Raw genomic sequence first — 17,589 nt, 5'->3', positions numbered from 1 at the left:
ACTCTTCCCTATACAACCCAAGATACCATTGGCCTTAGTGGCCAAGTACCCACTAAAGCAAGATTACTGTTGGGTTAAAACTCACACCTCTGGAGTTGTAGCAAGACACCTTGTCCACAGCTGCTGCGCTCCAGAGAAAAAGGAATTAAGTGCCTTTATTACTCTGAATGAATCAATAACCAGCTACAAGAGCTACAGAGAATTACAAGCAACCAGAGACCAACGCAGACCAAACAGATGGGATAACCATCCTTTAATAGCATCGTTAGGAGGGTGGCACAACACCTACTGGACACAGTTACTCTAGGTGTCTGGGACAAGTCCTCCCAGTAAGCTCTAACACATCCCAAGGCAGCTATCGACTGAGAAGAGCAGGCAGTTAGCATCATCATGAGCTCATCCAATGGTCACTTGACATCACAGCAGAAAGCAATTTTAGGGAAAGACTGTCACTTCGTTACAGAGTAGTTTTCCACAAAAAAGGAGATGGCATCAGGTCCTTTCTTCACGGTTCTGGATCTTCGAATCTTGATTTCTTCTCCTTTAAAAAAAAAAAAGGGAAGGAGGAGAAATGTCATAGCTCAAAATTTGTCTCGTACTTCCCAGAACTAGCCAAACATCCATGACCTTGGAAAAAACGTATTCGGCTTCACCGAGCTGCTTATGGATTGGTTTAGTGTCAGGATTGCACCATGAGGAATCTGTAAAAAGAAAGCTGCATATGCAAAAAAGCTTCGTGTACACAAACGTCATGTCAGTTGCTAATTAGTGTAAAAAAAAAAAGAAAAGGAAAAGAAGCAGACGGCTTGAAAAATTATCAAGAGTGAAATAAGCAACACTGGATACAAATCAACGCGTATGGCAAGGTCTCCAAAGCAGAGATGGTTGAGGCTATAAGCTGGAGAACAGTCTTCTGAGAAATGGAGCTGAATAAAGAGGTACAATATGCACCAGAAATTGGAGATGATAGGTTTTTCTAAGGGACCATGTGACTGCTCCACAGGAGTCTGTAGCCTACGCTGTGTCTTCCGTGAATTGGTCACCATGGCAACCTGAAATTTTTCTCTAAGACAATTTTCTTAGTGAAACTTCAGGGATAGATTTGTGCCAGAAAGAAGTGTCCACACACGTGGTAGAGATAGACATAGCCACCCTCTGAGAGTGGCTGGTCCAGGAGTGCCTGGGTCCTACCAAGCCCTGGAGATGGGGGATGCAGGCCAAAGCACCAGGACCAGCAGCTACACCCATCACTGGGCACCAAGTGATGGGTGAAGAAACAGGAAGAAGTGGGAACAATGGAAAATTCCAGCTCTGTTTAAGGAAAACTCCTCCACTAGAGTGTTGCAATACTGAATGTGGAGCCCAGAGAGGAGCTGGCCCAGCTCTGAGCTGGGGTTGAGCTTCCATGGGCCTCTCCCAACCCCCATGGTTCTTTGACAAGCTTATTTCTAGTGCTTGGAAAACGTACCACCAAGAGCCCTTTGTGTTCTTGCGTTCCTGCAGTGAAGTCTTGCAAATCTTGCTAGGGATAGATTTGTGCCAGAAAGAAGTGTCCACACACGTGGTAGAGATAGACAGAGCAACCCTCTGAGAGTGGCTGGTCCAGGAGTGCCTGGGTCCTGCCAAGTCCTGGAGATGGGGGATGCAGGCCAAAGCACCAGGACCAGCAGCTACACCCATCACTGGGCACCAAGTGATGGGTGAAGAAACAGGAACAAATGGGAACAATGGAAAATTCCAGCTCTGTTTAAGGAAAACTCTTCCACCAGAGTGTTGCAACACTGAACATGGAGCCCAGAGAGGAGCTGGCCCTGCTCTGAGCTGGGGTTGAGCTTCCATGGGCCTCTCCCAACCCCCATGGTTCTTTGACAAGCTTATTTCTAGTGCTTGGAAAACGTACCACCAAAAGCCCTTGGTGCTCTTGCGTTCCTGCTGTGAAGTCTTGCCTGTTTTCTCCAGGAATTAGACAAAGGGGCTCGCAATCCTGCCTTGAACACACAACGAAGTCCAAGGAATCATCCAAGCTCTGCAAACTGAGCACCAGGGAAGGTCCTGCTTGGATCTGTTTGAATTTCAGTCCTTCCCCTCCGAGCAGATGCCCTGCTACAGTTTTTTGCCTGACTTCCTCTTTGTTTGGATGCATCGCTCTTGAGCTTGGAGGAGGTGAAAGCATCCATTTCACTCTGGAGGTTGGATCCTGGATTTCTTGGGTATACCTTAAACATCATCAAGTTCCAACCCCCCTGCCCTGGGCAGGGACACCTCCCACCAGACCAGGTTGCTCCAAGCCCCATCCAGCCTGGCCTTGAACCCCTCCAGGGATGGGGCAGCCACAGCTTCTCTGGGCAACCTCTTCCAGTGTCTCACCACCTTCAAGAGTAAAGAATGACTTCCTAATAGTTAGATCTACCCTCTTTCAGTCCAAAACCGTTACCCCTTGTCCTGTCACTACATTCCCTGACAAAGAGTCTCTCCCGGCTTTAGCTTGCCCAACCTGAACCCTGGCTGCTCAGACAATGTCTCTGTATTCCTCCCAGGCTACCTGTCCTGGCTTCCATCCTCTGTAGGCTTCCTTTCTGAGTTTGAGTTCCTCCAGGAGCTCCTCGTTCATCCACGCAGGCCTCCTGGCTTTTTTGCCTGACTTCCTCTTTGTTTGGATGCATCGCTCTTGAGCTTGGAGGAGGTGATCCTTAAACATTAACCAGATTTCTTGGGCCCCTCTTCCCTCCAGGGTTTTATCCCATGGTACTCCATCAAGCAGATCTCTGAAGAGGCCAAAGTCTGCTCTCCTGAAGTCCATGGTGACAAGCTTATTGTGCGCCCTCCTCACCATCCTAAGGATCTCAAATTCCACCATTTCATGGTTCCTGCAGCCAAGGCTGCCCTTAAGTTTCACATTCCCCACCAGACCCTCCTTGTTGGTGACATTAAAGGCCAGCATGGCACTTCTCCTTGTTGGCTCTTCTATCACTTTGAGAAGTTATCATCAATGCATTCCAGGAACCTCCTGGACTGCTTATGCCCTGCTGTGTTGTGCCTCTAACAGACATCAGGGTGGCTGAAGTTCTCCATGAGAATCAGGGCTTGTGAACCCGAGGCTGCTCCTATCTGTCTATAGAGGCCCCCATCTGCTCTGTCATCCTGGTCAGGTGGCCTGTAGCAGACCTCCAGTGTAACATCACCTGATCCTGACCTCCCTTTAATCCTGACCCATAAACTCTAGGTCAGCTCTTCACCCATCCTCAGGTGGAGCTTGATGCGCTACAGCTGGTCATTGACGGGCAACATCTCCTCCTTGGAGGAGGCAATGGGGCATTGATGGGCAACACCTCCTCCTCCTCCTCCTCCTCCTCTCCCCTGCCTGTCCTTACTGAAGAGCGTGTGTCCTTTCATTCCAACACCCAACATCACCTGATCCTGACCTCCCTTTAGTCCTGACCCATAAACTCTAGGTCAGCTCTTCACCCATCCTCAGGTGGAGCTTGATGCGCTACAGCTGGTCATTGACGGGCAACATCTCCTCCTTGGAGGAGGCAATGGGGCATTGATGACCAACACCTCTTCCTCCTCCTCTCCCCTGTCTGTCCTAATTGAAGAGCGTGTATCCTTTCATTCCAACACCTCAGTCATAGAAGCCATCCCACCACGTCTCCGTGATGCCAATAAGCTCATAACCCTGCAGGCGTGTGCACGTCTCTGACTCCTCCTGTTCATTCCCCATCCTACGTGTGTTTGCACAGAGGCAAAGTTGGGTCCCCAATGAAGCCAACTTACTGGCTAGAGAGGCTGGTATTCCTTGGTGCTGCACTCCAGGTGCTCTCCTCCTGACCTGTGACCATTCTGCAGGGTCTGGGCATCTGTTACTGGCATTGGCATCATACTGGTAGGAGTGGGATGGACAAGGTTCCCCTCCCTCGGCAACTCTAGTTGAAAGCCCTGTTCATGAGCCTCTGACCAAAGATGCTCTTCCCCTTCTCTGACAGATGGACCCCAGCAGCTCCCAGTAGACCAGGGTTCTCAAAGCAAGTCCCATGGCCTAAGTAACCAAACCAGCCGTGGCACCAGTCCTGTAGCCATCTGTTGATTTGCCAGGTTCAACTGGCCCTATCAACCCCCTTCCCTTTGACTGTGAGGATTGATGATAAAAACTACCTGCACTCCAGGGTCCCTGACCACTGCTCCAAGGGCTCTATCACTCTTGATGTTCCTCAGGCTGCTCCTGGTACCCACATGAAACAACAGCAGTGGATAACAGTCAGAGGACTGTACAAGGCTTTCAGTAGACCCTTGGTGACATCCCTGATCCAAGCCCCCGGTAAGCAGCCCACCTCTCTAGAAAGTGCATCAGGTTGGAAAATGGATGCTTCCAGGTACCCACATGAAACAACAGCAGTGGATAACAGTCAGAGGACTGTACAAGGCTTTCAGTAGACCCTTGGTGACATCCCTGATCCAAGCCCCCGGTAAGCAGCCCACCTCTCTAGAAAGTGCATCAGGTTGGAAAATGGATGCTTCCAGACCTCTCAGAGGAGAGTTGTCTACTACAATCAGCTGTCTCCTTTCCTTAGTTGCATTGGTTGTCATACAGGGAGCAGATTGGGCTGCTTCACTCAGCTCCAGTGTCTCTCCTGGTGTCATGGGTCTCAGATGCCTGTCTATTCAACAACTGCCACCACTCCATCCCCACCAGCAGTAAGTTAGGCCAGGTGAGAACTCAGTCAGAGAGTCATTTTAAGAAAATGTAGAGAAGTTGAGGAGGAAATCACAGCCCCTTGTCTTGATACAGAAGGAATCTGTCTGTTAAAAACCACTTTCCTTGCTTCATCCGTGACAGCAAGAGAAAAATCGGTGCTCACGGCCTACGTGGATGTTGCAAGCAAAGACAGGAACTTTCTTCTTAATTTTCCTGTTCAAGGAAATGAAGCAATGCTGGGGAGACTCCAGACATAAGTCATAGGTCGGGCTCCACCCTGCACAGAAGACAGCTGCCCTAGGCAGTTGATTTTGGAAGAGCAGAGCACGGGGGCCCTTTTCTTTTGCTTTCAAGGCGTCAGGTGAGTTTGAACCATGTTTTAGGCCCCTCTTTGTGATTCAGAGCCACGAACACCATTAAGCAGACTCCAGTCTAATGGAACCCATAACTCCACATAATTGTGCAGGCTCAAAATGTCCTTCATGCTGTGTGTGGGCTCAACGGTGTCCTCTCAGAGCACTCCAGTCTAATGGAACCCATAACTCCACATAATTGTGCAGGCTCAAAATGTCCTTCATGCTGTGTGTGGGCTCAACGGTGTCCTCTCAGAGCAGGAACCCATCTTCCCCAAGAGTTTCAACGGGGGATTGACTGCATCTCTGACATGCCCTGTGTGCTGGCACCAGTGAGTGACACAGTGCCACCAAGCTAATTAATGACTGGCACCAGTGAGTGACACAGTGCCACCAAGTTCTGCAGGCCAAGCTAATTAATGACCTTAATGCTTGTCGTAGGCTGAGGTTGTCAACTTGCTGTCACTTGCTTGCTCCTGTGCCTGAGCTATTTGTGGGGAAGACTGGTCCACAGCGTGACATGTGGATTTTACAATCCCCCCCCCCTCCCAGTTCCAGAGATGCACTAGGAAATAAATCCAGCAAATCTGATTAGGACTTAGGACTGAAGTAAGCTCATTAATCATTGATGGGCTTCTTTCATATGCAGTTTGCTAACTCCTGCAGGCACCAGCAGGCTCACGGGGACTTAAAAAAAGTTCTTTATATAACAATTGCGCTGATTTTTTTTTTCCCTCTTGAATATTTAGCACATTCCAACAGATAAAAAGAGCCACCAGTGAGATCATTTAGCCTAGCTCCTTACACAGAGCCAGGCACAGGATTCCCCCTCAAATAATTCCTGTAGCCAAACAGATAAGAAGATCCAGTTCAGAAAATGTAAAATCCAGCATGAAAAACTCCATCAGCCGCTTGCCATAGCAATTTTTGCAGCAGTCAGTTACACATACTGTTGAGTAAAAGGAGGTGGTTGAGGCCCCATCCCTGGAGATATTCAAGGAGAGGCTCGAGGAGGCCCTGGGCAACCTGGTCTAGTTGGGGGTGTCCCTGCTGACTGCGGGGGGGTCGGACTAGATGACCTTTGGAGGTCCCTTCCGGCCTGGGCAATTCTATGATTCTATGATTAATGCTTGTCACAGGCTGAGGTTGTCAACCAGTGCTCAGCTGTGGAACAAGCAGGTGGCTCTCCTGCTGTCACTTGCTCCTGTGCCCGAGCTATTTGTGGGGAAGACTGGTCCACAGCGTGACATGTGAATTTTACAATCCCCCCCCCACCCCCAGTTCCAGAGATGCACTAGGAAATAAATCCAGCAAATCTGATTAGGACTTAGGACTGAAGTAAGCTCATTAATCATTGATGGGCTTCTTTCATATGCAGTTTGCTAACTCCTGCAGGCACCAGCAGGCTCACGGGGACTTAAAAAAAGTTCTTTATATAACAATTGCGCTGATTTTTTTTTCCCTCTTGAATATTTAGCACATTCCAACAGATAAAAAGAGCCACCAGTGAGATCATTTAGCCTAGCTCCTTACACAGAGCCAGGCACAGGATTCCCCCTCAAATAATTCCTGTAGCCAAAAAGATAAGAAGATCCAGTTCAGAAAATGTAAAATCCAGCATGAAAAACTCCATCAGCCGCTTGCCATAGCAATTTTTGCAGCAGTCAGTTACACATACTGTTGAGTAAAAAAAAAAAGAATAATCATTTTCTTTCTTACCCAAACTTGTCTAGCTTTGCCAGCCAACAACAGGTCCTTTGAGTAAGAGAGTCTTCTATTATTAAATTGCTGTTTCCCCAGCCTCCCCCCAAAATACTCTCAGCTGAGCTAAGCCAGCTGAGCTACTGCCATCCCAAAACACAGCAGATATATATATTTCCCATGCTCCACCAAACACTGCCATCACAGTATGGCTTGTAATAATGCCAGCCACGATCACACAGGTGCCAAAACACAGGAAAAAAAAGCCATGAATAACTTTCCCCAGCCCTTATCCAAATAAAATAATTTGGATACGTGTGGTCCCACATTAAACCCACGGATGAAACCGTCTAACTCTGGATACAGTGAAATTGAAAGTGAAATTGAGAACTAAGACGTAAGTCAAATTGATAAAACCAAGAGAAACAAGGAACTTTGAGGGGGCTTTAAATTATCCTTTTATCTCCTGATATATCCAAAACCCAGGACACTGCTATGAAATGCAGCTCCATACATGGCAGTTGCAACCCATCTTCAAGAGCAAGCAGAAAATATTAAAACTCAAACTGCACAGGGTATCTACAATCCTCAATTTCTCCCCATTTATTTCATGTTCTCTATCATGAAGATTTTACACCTTGTTTTAGATATTTGTGTTTAGACATTTGTGAGACGTTAGGTACAGGAATACAAAACACTTGTGATTACTCCTTAATGGGGATAGCTCCTCTCGACAGCCAAATAATTCATTTAAGATACCTGGCATTTTCCAAATGCCAAGAAAAGGATGTCTCACCATTTTGAGGGCACAGATCTCCTTCCCCACAACTCGTCTGGAAGATCAGTTGAAGAAAAATTCAACCTAAATTCACCCAGCCAGACTGAGACAGTTTTGTTCTCTCAGAAGCCAACAATGGTCAGGCGTTCACAAAATGTTTCCCTTTCTTCTTTGGAACAGAAAGTCAACCTTGTGCTACTCTTCAGTGAGCCTCAGTCTTTTCACCCCATCTCCTTGGATTAAAGCTAACCCAGAAGGACACAGAGTGCACACCAGAAGGCCACTGCAACACGCTCAAGGAAGTTCAAAGACATTTAGAAAAGTTAGAGATTCCTATAAGAGGAGAGGCAGTGATTAAAACAGCCTATCACCTTTACTGGCTCACGGATTAACTAAAAGAGCATATGGATTCAATAAAATCATCTTTGCAAACACAGACCTGACCCAGCAGAATGGCTGGGTTTGCCTTTCGTATCTAGTTTCTAGAAGAGCAGGGGGTAAGTCTCCTTCATCACATAGAGGTTTACCAAGGATATGCTTATGAGTAACATGTGTTAGTTTTTGGTGAGTCATCAGTGCTAAATTACCTCTAAAACTGCCTTGTTTCCAACGCTGCAGGCCTGAGCTGAGCTACTCTTCAGTTTGGGTGCTCTCTACAAGGACAGAGAGGCGCTAACGATATGTACTCAAGCAAGTGTGCAAAACATTTTTAATCACGAAGACACAGCACTGAGCAATTTCCTCTTCCTTTCCCAACCACTTTAAAACTGTTTAGAGTGCCAAAAAATGATCTCCGTTCTGCGTTGCTAAAACTCTTCCAAAACCACTTCCCTTTATATTAACTCTGTGAGACAGCAGGTAAAACGTCAGCAGCTGTTAGAGCTGCTCCTACATAGAACCTCTTCAGAAGGTCAGCAAAGGTGGTTTGTTTAGGATAGGCCTTGCCTTTAATGAGTGCCTGTCATTATTCTTCCCATTAATTGAGCTCCAAACATCGTAGATAGCACACTATCCATGAGCCAGCAATGTGCCCTTGTGGCCAAGAGGCCAATGGGATCCTGGGCTGCGTAGGGAAGAGTGTGGCCAGGAGGTGGAGGGAGGTCATTCTCCCCCTCTGCTCTGCACTGGGGAGGCCACAACTGGAATCCTGCCTCCAGTGCTGGGCTCCCCAGTTCAAGAGAGACAGGGAACTGCTGGAGAGAGTCCAGCGTAGGGCAACAGAGATGATGGAGGGATTGGAGCATCTCCCTGATGAGGAAAGGCTGAGAGAGCTGGGGCTCTTGAGCCTGGAGAAGAGAAGGCTGAGGGGGGATCTGATCAATGCAGATAAATACTTCAAGGGAGGGTGTCAAGAGGATGGGGCTGGTCTTTTTTCAGTGGTGCCCAGGGACAGGACAAGAGGAAATGGGCACAAACTTGAATAGAAGAAGTTCCACCTCAACATGAGGAGGAACTTCTTTCCTATGAGGGTGGCAGAGCCCTGGCAGAGGCTGCCCAGGGAGGGGGTGGAGGCTCCTTCTCTGGAGACATTCCAACCCCACCTGGACACGTTCCTGTGGGACCTGCTCTGGGTGGCCCTGCTTTGGCAGGGGGTTGGACTAGATGATCTCCAGAGGTCCCTTCCAATCCCATGTGACTCTGTGATTCTTGCACACCATTCACACTACCTGCACACCAGGACACTGGTGTTTACATGAGCATGTGGGATGGACTGCTCAAGAGTGAGTGAAAGCTGTGAGCTCTGTAGTTGGGAATTCTTCCTAGGAGTGAAGCAACAAGAGGAAAATCAAAACGTCTTCTGCTGCCTTGACAACTGGTCAAACCCCTGTTCTGTGAGTCCTCCCTGAAGCACCAGAGATGGCCACCCCCTCACTGTTTGCTGAGGGTGCTGATAGTGCCATTTGTACTATGTCAAAGATTTGTCCCCATAAGAAAGTTCTACAAATGCCCACAGTAAAATGCTCGTCCCCAATGAGGTCCTTCATCCTGAGCAGTCACTTTCCCACCCTGCCACAAAGCCTGCAGACCTGGGGTGCATGAAAGCAACCCTTTGAACTGTACTCACCCAATCCATATTATTCAATCCTGTCAGAGCTGAAATAACTGGGTTTACGCCAGTCTCCACCGCTGCTGCCTCTTCGCCTTGAACGGAAGGTTTCAGGAGAAAATACATCTTTTTTAAAAAAAAAAAAAGAAATAAAAAAGGAGAGACATACATGAGTGTTCTATGCTTTCAGACATTTCTCAAGGACGCACACACATACTGGTTATGAAAGGACAAACCTGGAAATCCAGAAGATGTTTACACCGAGTCTACAAACCTCAGCATTGCCCCGCTTCCAAGCCCTCACAGCCCCCTCCATCCCACACCCCTCTGCACAGCAAACAAAAAAGCTGGCCATGACCCAAGCAAACTGCCAGTCTTCCCTGTTTTCTTCTCCCTCAGACAGATGACTTTCAGGTGACCCAAACAGATCATAGAATCATAGAATGGTTTGGGTTGGAAGGGACCTCAAAGATCATGGAGTTCCAACCCCCCTGCCCTGGGCAGGGACACCTCCCACCAGAGCAGGTTGCTCAAGGCCACATCCAGCCTGGCCTTGAACCCCTCCAGGGATGGGGCAGCCACAGCTTCTCTGGGCAACCTGTTCCAGTGTCTCACCACCCTCATAGTAAAAAAATTTCTTCCTGAGATCTAATCTGAATCTTTTTTCTTTCAATTTAAAACCGTTTCCCCTTGTCCTATCACTACACTTCCTGGCAAAGAGTCCTTCTCCAGCTCTTCTACAGGCTCCCTTCAGATATTGGAAGGCTGCTCTGAGGTCTCCCCGGAGCCTTCTCTTCTCCAGGCTGAACAACCCCAGCTCCCTCAGCCTGCCTTCATAGGAGAGGTGCTCCAGCCCTCTGAGCATCTTGGTGGCCCTCTGCTGGACCCGTTCCAACAGGTCCATGTCTTTCCTGTGTTGAGGACTCCAAAGATGGACACAGTGCTCCAGGTGGGGCAGAGTCATCTGCCAGAACAGTCGAGCACAGCAGAAATGCTTACCTTCTCTGCGACTGCTGCCTCTCCTGTTGGGGTTCATGATCGGCATACGCATTATCTGTAAATCAAAGAATTTTCTTTAAAAAGCTCATCTGCCAAGAAGTCCGCCTCTCCTTCATTTCCTCAGGTACTATGTGATCACTGAAGTAACTTTGAACTTATTATCATTAAACTTATTATTATTATTATTCAAACTTACTAATTGATCTGAAAATAAGATTACTGCTGATGGTATCTCAAAGCTGTGGTGTTGCTAAGGAAGCCTGCAGTTGCAGGCAGACTCTCAGCTCAACATCTTTAGTACTTAATACCTTGCCTGACCTTGCTGTGGTGTGGATACAGCCTGGAGAGCAGAGTCAGTCTGCTGCAGTCACTCAGGGCACCTCTTTGACTCATTTATCCCCAACTACTCTTTTAAAAGCTCTCTACACTCTTCTTTTGTTGGTCTCTATCCCAGTAACGGTAAAAGTGTGAAAACTTGGTGGCCCTCTGCTGGACCCGTTCCAACAGGTCCATGTCTTTCCTGTGTTGAGGACTCCAAAGATGGACACAGTGCTCCAGGTGGGGCAGAGTCATCTGCCAGAACAGTCGAGCACAGCAGAAACGCTTACCTTCTCTGTGACTGCTGCCTCTCCTGTTGGGGTTCATGATCGGCATACGCATTATCTGTAAATCAAAGAATTTTCTTTAAAAAGCTCATCTGCCAAGAAGTCCGCCTCTCCTTCATTTCCTCAGGTACTATGTGATCACTGAAGTAACTTTGAACTTCTTATTATTAAACTTATTATTATTATTATTCAAACTTACTAATTGATCTGAAAATAAGATTACTGCTGATGGTATCTCAAAGCTGTGGTGTTGCTAAGGAAGTCTGCAGTTGCAGGTAGACTCTCAGCTCAACATCTTTAGTACTTAATACCTTGCCTGACCTTGCTGTGGTGTGGATACAGCCTGGAGAGCAGAGTCAGTCTGCTGCAGTCACTCAGGGCACCTCTTTGACTCATTTATCCCCAACTACTCTTTTAAAAGCTCTCTACACTCTTCTTTTGTTGGTCTCTATCCCGGTAACGGTAAAAGTGAGAAAACTCACGGGCTGAGATAAAGACAGTTTAATAAATAAAGCAAAAGCCACGCAGGGGAGCAAAGCAAAACAAGGGATTTACAGAATGATAGAATCATAGAATTGTTTAGGTTGGAAGAGACGTTTAAGATCATCAAGTCCAACTGTTAACCTAGCACTGCCAAGACCACCACTAAACCATGTCCCTCAGCACCACATCTACATGTCTTTTAAACACCTCCAGGGATGGTGTGACACAGTCACTTCCCTGGGCAGCCTGTTCCAATGCTTGATAACCCTTTCAGTGAAGACATTTTTCCTAACATCCAATCTAAACCTCCCCCGGTGCAACTTGAGGCCAGATTAAGTTCTAGTTGGGCCTTGGCTCTCCTAATTTTCTCCCTGCATAACCTCACAACCTCATTGCGGTCCTCCTGAGGTGCTTGCCCCTTCTTCCAAAGGTCATAAACTCTCTTTTTAACCCTGAGTGCCAGCCAAAGCTCTCTGTTCAGTCAGGGCAGCCTTCTTCCCCGCCAGCTCGTCTCTCAGCCCATGGAGACAGCCCTCTCCTGGGCCTTTAGGATTTCCTTCTATTCATTCACTCTTCATTCACCACTTCCCATAGGCAGGTGTTCAGCCATTTCCAGGAAATCAGGGCTCCATTGTGTGTACTTGTTACTTGGGAAGACAAAACGTGGCAACTCCTAATGTCCCCCTGCTTCCTCCTTCTCCCCCCAGCTCTATATGTTGAGCGTGACATGATATGGTAGGTGGCTCCTGTCGGCTGAACATGAGCCAGCAGTGTGCCCAGGTGGCCAAGAAGGCCACCAGCATCCTGGCCTGGATCAGGAACAGCGTGGGGAGGAGGACTCGGGAGGTGATGATCCCTCTGGACCGGGCACTGATGAGGCCTCACCTCGAGGGTTGTGTCCAGTTTTGGGCGCCTCACCAAAAAACAAGACATTGAGGTGCTGGAGCGGGTCCAGAGAAGGGGAACGGAGCTGGTGAGGGGTCTGGAGAACAAGTCTTGTGAGGAGAGGCTGAGGGAGCTGGGGGTGTTCAGCCTGGAGAAGAGGAGGCTGAGGGGAGACCTTATTGCTCTCTACAACTACCTGAAAGGAGGGGGTAGCCAGGGGGGGTCGGTCTCTTCTCCCAAGGAACAGGCGATGGGACAAGAGGAAATGGCCTCAAGTTGCACCAGGGGAGGTTCAGGTTGGAGATTAGGAAAAATTTTTACATGGAAAGGGTTCTTAAGCCTTGGAATGGGCTGCCCAGGGAGGTGGTTGAGGCCCCATCCCTGGAGGTGTTCAAAAGACGGGTTGATATGGTGCTGGGGGACATGGTTTAGTGATGTTTTTTTATCAGAGTTAGGTTGATGATTGGACTAGATCATCTTGGACTAGATCATCCCTTCCAACCTAGATGATTCTATGATTCTATGAATATCCCTTTAGTCACCCAGGGTCAGCTGTCCCAGCTGTGCCTCCTCCCCACAGCTCAGGATTAACTACAACATCCCTGTGTCAACAACCGTGTCTCCAGTACAAATACAAAACATAGCCCCCTATTTGCTACTATGAAGAAAATAAATTCTACCACAGCCAAACCCAGCACGACATTGCAGAAAATACATTCCCCAGCAGGAATATTGGCAGCAATACTGAATTTTAAGTGCTGGTTAATGACGACTTGCAGGAAGACGCCTGCTTTTAAAAGCAGGTGTTGATACCAAGTGCCCTATTAATCAAGAGTTAGGGTTATCCCACCGAGGAGAGACTGAACATCCAAGACTACGTTACACGTTTCAGTACTTCACGTGCAGTCTTCCTGTTCTGCAAACCAAGGCTTCCTGTGGTGCATTCACAAGCTCCCTCTGAATAGAGATTCTGAACACCACCACAAAATAATTGCTAGCTAATTTGGGAATTCAAACCCAGAGAAGGTTCCACAGAATCCTCTTTGCTTCGAGCTATTCGTTTAGTCACTTGCAGCTTCCAAAAATAAAAGCTGCCCATATCATCTGCCACCTTGTTTGTGAAACTATCTTTGTTCCCCGAATATAATCAGAGAATGGTTTAGGTTGGAAGGGACCCGAAAGGTCATCTAGTTCCAACCACCCCCTCCTCCATGGGCAAGGACACCTCCCACAAGCACAACACCCACCACAGAGCTGTGTTGTTAGTGCAGGCACCCAGGTTCAAGTGTCAGCTCACAGAAAAGAAATGGAAACCAGTTGCCCAGAGAAGCTGTGGATGCCCCATCCCTGGAGGGGTTCAAGGCCAGGCTGGATGGGGCTTGGAGCAACCTGGTCTGGTGGGAGGTGTCCCTGCCCGGGGCAGGGGGTTGGAACTGGATGATCTTTAAGGTCCCTTCCAACCCAAACCATTCTGTGATTCTATGATTCTATGATCTGAAAAGAGCTAGCAGGAATTCGCAGGTTGGGTCGGCATTAAATCACACCTTAAAAACCACATCAGAGCTCAAAAAGGGAAGACAAAATGTCACCAGAACAAATGTTCTTCAGCTACGCTGTGCTTACGTGCTCAGCTGAGGGGTGGGTTTAGGAACAGAGCCAGAGTCATCTGTATTTGTTTCTCTCTAAGATATGCCAATCACTGGTCTCCAGGCACGTACTCTACATGAAGACAGAGTGTCAGGGTTGGTGGATGTGCCAGACAGATTCACACTCTCCCCCGGCGCCCATCAAGCGAGGTCAAACCTCTCAGCTGATGGAAAGAGAAGCATCACAGGAGAGAGATGGATCTCTGATTGAAACCTCCAACTGCAACAGGAGTTGCACTTCACACATATGCATCTGACTCGGCCTTAAAACGGGATTTTTGCTGCCCCAGGCAGCAGAACTGAGTTTTCTCCTTCCTTACCTCCTCGCTGCTCATCGATTCGGAGCTGGATGTACCACGGTGGCACTGCACGATAACGTCCGAGATGAGCTCACCAGAGACTTCCACCACACTTCTGCAGAAAGCAGTTGGCTGTAACAGATCAAAACAGAGCAAATCTCATGGAGCAAAGCTACAGTGTAAACCCTCTCCATGGGAGGGGTGGTTGACACCCCGGAGGGCTGTGCTGCCATCCAGCAGGACTTGGACAGGCTGGAGAGCTGGGCGAGGAAGAACCTCATGAGGTTCAACAGGGAAAAGTGTAGGTTCCTGCACCTGGGGAAGAAGAATGTCAGGCACCAATACAGGTTAGGGGTGGACCTGCTGGAGACAACTTCTGAAGAGAAAGATCTAGGGGTCCTGGTGGACAGCAAAATGACAATGAGCAAACAGTGTGCTCTTGTGGCCAAGAGGCCAATGGGATCCTGGGCTGCGTAGGGAAGAGTGTGGCCAGGAGGTCAAGGGAGGTCATTCTCCCCCTCTGCTCTGCACTGGGGAGGCCACAACTGGAATCCTGCCTCCAGTGCTGGGCTCCCCAGTTCCAGAGAGACAGGGAACTGCTGGAGAGGGTCCAGTGTAAGGCAACAAAGATGATGGAGGGATTGGAGCATCTCCCTGATGAGGAAAGGCTGAGAGAGCTGGGGCTCTTGAGCCTGGAGAAGAGAAGGCTGAGGGGAGACCTTATCAATGCCGACAAGTATCTAAAGGGTGGGTTGAAGGAGGAGGGAGCCAGACTCTTTCCAGTGGTTCCCAGTGAGAGGACGAGGGGCAACGGGCACAAGTTGGAACAGAAGAGGTTCCACTCAAATACGAGGAAAAACTTCTTCATGGTGAGGGTGACAGAGCCCTGGAACAGGCTGCCCAGGGAGGGTGTGGAGTCCCCTTCTTTGGAGATCTTCAAGACCCACCTGGATGCCGTCCTGAGTAACATGCTCTGACAAGCTCTAGGCAATCCTGCTTCAGCAGGGGAGTTGGACTAGATGATCTCTAGAAGGACCCTTCCAACTCCAAAAACCCAGAGAAGGTTCCACAGAATCCTCTTTGCTTCGAGCTATTCGTTTAGTCACTTGCAGTTTCCAAAAATAAAAGCTGCCCATATCCTCTGCCACCTCGTTTGTGAAACTATCTTTGTTCCCCGAATATAATCAGAGAATGGTTTAGGTTGGAAGGGACCCGAAAGGTCATCTAGTTCCAACCACCCCCTCCTCCATGGGCAAGGACACCTCCCACAAGCACAACACCCACCACAGAGCTGTGTTGTTAGTGAAGGCACCCAGGTTCAAGTGTCACTTCACAGAAAAGAAATGGAAACTGGCAGGACAAGGGGAAACGGTTTTAAATTGGAAGAAAAAAGATTCAGATTAGATGTCAGGAAGAAATTTTTTACTATGAGGGTGGTGAGACACTGGAAGAGGTTGCCCAGAGAAGCTGTGGATGCCCCATCCCTGGAGGGGTTCAAGGCCAGGCTGGATGGGGCTTGGAGCAACCTGGTCTGGTGGGAGGTGTCCCTGCCCGGGGCAGGGGGTTGGAACTGGATGATCTTTAAGGTCCCTTCCAACCCAAACCATTCTGTGATTCTATGATTCTATGATCTGAAAAGAGCTAGCAGGAATTCACAGGTTGGGTGGGCATTAAATCACACCTTAAAAACCACATCAGAGCTCAAAAAGGGAAGACAAAATGTCACCAGAACAAATGTTCTTCAGCTACGCTGTGCTTACGTGCTCAGCTGAGGGGTGGGTTTAGGAACAGAGCCAGAGTTATCTGTATTTGTTTCTCTCTAAGATATGCCAATCACTGTTCTCCAGGCACGTACTCTACATGAAGACAGAGTGTCAGGGTTGGTGGATGTGCCAGACTGCCACAGAGATTCACACTCTCCCCCGGCGCCCATCAAGCGAGGTCAAACCTCTCAGCTGATGGAAAGTGAAGCATCACAGGAGAGAGCTGGATCTCTGATTGAAACCTCCAACTGCAGCAGGAGTTGCACTTCACACATACGCATCTGACTCGGCCTTAAAACGGGATTTTTGCTGCCCCAGGCAGCAGAACTGAGTTTTCTCCTTCCTTACCTCCTCGCTGCTCATCGATTCGGAGCTGGATGTACCACGGTGGCACTGCACGATAACGTCCGAGATCAGCTCACCCGAGACTTCCACCACACTTCTGCAGAAAGCAGTTGGCTGTAACAGATCAAAACAGAGCAAATCTCATGGAGCAAAGCTACAGTGTAAACCCTCTCCATGGGAGGGGTGGCTGACACCCCAGAGGTCCGTGCTGCCATCCAGCAGGACTTGGACAGGCTGGAGGGCTGGGCACAGAAGAACCTCATGAGGTTCAACAGGGAAAAGTGTAGGGTCCTGCACCTGGGGAAGAAAAATGTCAGGCACCAATACAAGTTAGGCATGGACCTGCTGGAGGCAACTTCTGAAGAGAAAGATCTAGGGGTCCTGGTGGACAGCAAAATGACAACGAGTAAACAGTGTGCTCTTGTGGCCAAGAGGCCAATGGAATCCTGGGCTGCGTAGGGAAGAGTGTGGCCAGCAGGTCAAGGGAGGTCATTCTCCCCCTCTGCTCTGCACTGGGGAGGCCACAACTGGAGTACTGTGTCCAGTTCTGGGCTCCCCAGTTCAAGAGGGACAGGGAACTGAGAAAGAGTCCAGCGAAGGGCAACAGAGATGAGGCCTGAGCATCTCCCTTATGAGGAAAGGCTGAGAGAGCTGGGACTCTTTAGTCTGGAGAAGAGAAGGCTGAGGGGGGATCTGATCAATGCTGACAAGTATCTCAAGGGAGGGTTGAAGGAGGAGGGAGCCAGACTCTTTTCAGTGGTTCCCAGTGAGAGGACAAGGGGCAACGGGCACAAGTTGGAACAGAAGAGGTTCCACTCAAATATGAGGAGAAACTTCTTCACAGTGAGGGTGGCAGAGCCCTGGAAGAGGCTGCCCAGGGAGGGTGTGGAGTCCCCTTCCTTGGAGATTTTCAAGACCCACCTGGATGCTCCTGAGTAACATGCTCTGACAAGCTCTAGGCAATCCTGCTTCAGCAGGGGAGTTGGACTAGA

At 48.8% G+C, this 17,589-nt stretch overlaps 1 protein-coding gene across 4 annotated transcripts in view; it reads right to left on the bottom strand.

Annotated features, from left to right (window-relative positions):
* Positions 1–232: 232 nt before the first annotated feature.
* The window catches only part of SPP2 (secreted phosphoprotein 2), a 22,593-nt gene continuing 5,236 nt past the window's right edge, over positions 233–17,589 (bottom strand). The window contains exons 4-7 of one of the 4 annotated variants that reach the window (XM_014955600.1): positions 16,601–16,711; positions 10,572–10,626; positions 9,591–9,698; positions 233–541 (exon numbers count right to left, since the gene is read on the bottom strand). In XM_014955600.1, coding sequence (XP_014811086.1) covers positions 9,601–9,698; positions 10,572–10,626; positions 16,601–16,711 — 264 coding nt within the window. In that variant the 3' untranslated portion in view covers positions 233–541; positions 9,591–9,600. Of the gene's footprint in view, positions 542–6,443; positions 6,724–9,131; positions 9,286–9,590; positions 9,699–10,571; positions 10,627–14,510; positions 14,622–16,600; positions 16,712–17,589 lie in introns of those variants that run through there. The other 3 variants (XM_014955599.1, XM_014955601.1, XM_014955602.1) reach the window with 3 other exon arrangements.

Source organism: Calidris pugnax, unplaced genomic scaffold (assembly GCF_001431845.1).
Source record: "Calidris pugnax isolate Ruff unplaced genomic scaffold, ASM143184v1 scaffold210, whole genome shotgun sequence".
In the NCBI taxonomy this organism is placed as follows: Eukaryota; Metazoa; Chordata; class Aves; order Charadriiformes; family Scolopacidae; genus Calidris; species Calidris pugnax.
Note: the sequence above shows the minus strand (reverse complement) of the source record. Positions and strands in the feature narration are given on the sequence as shown.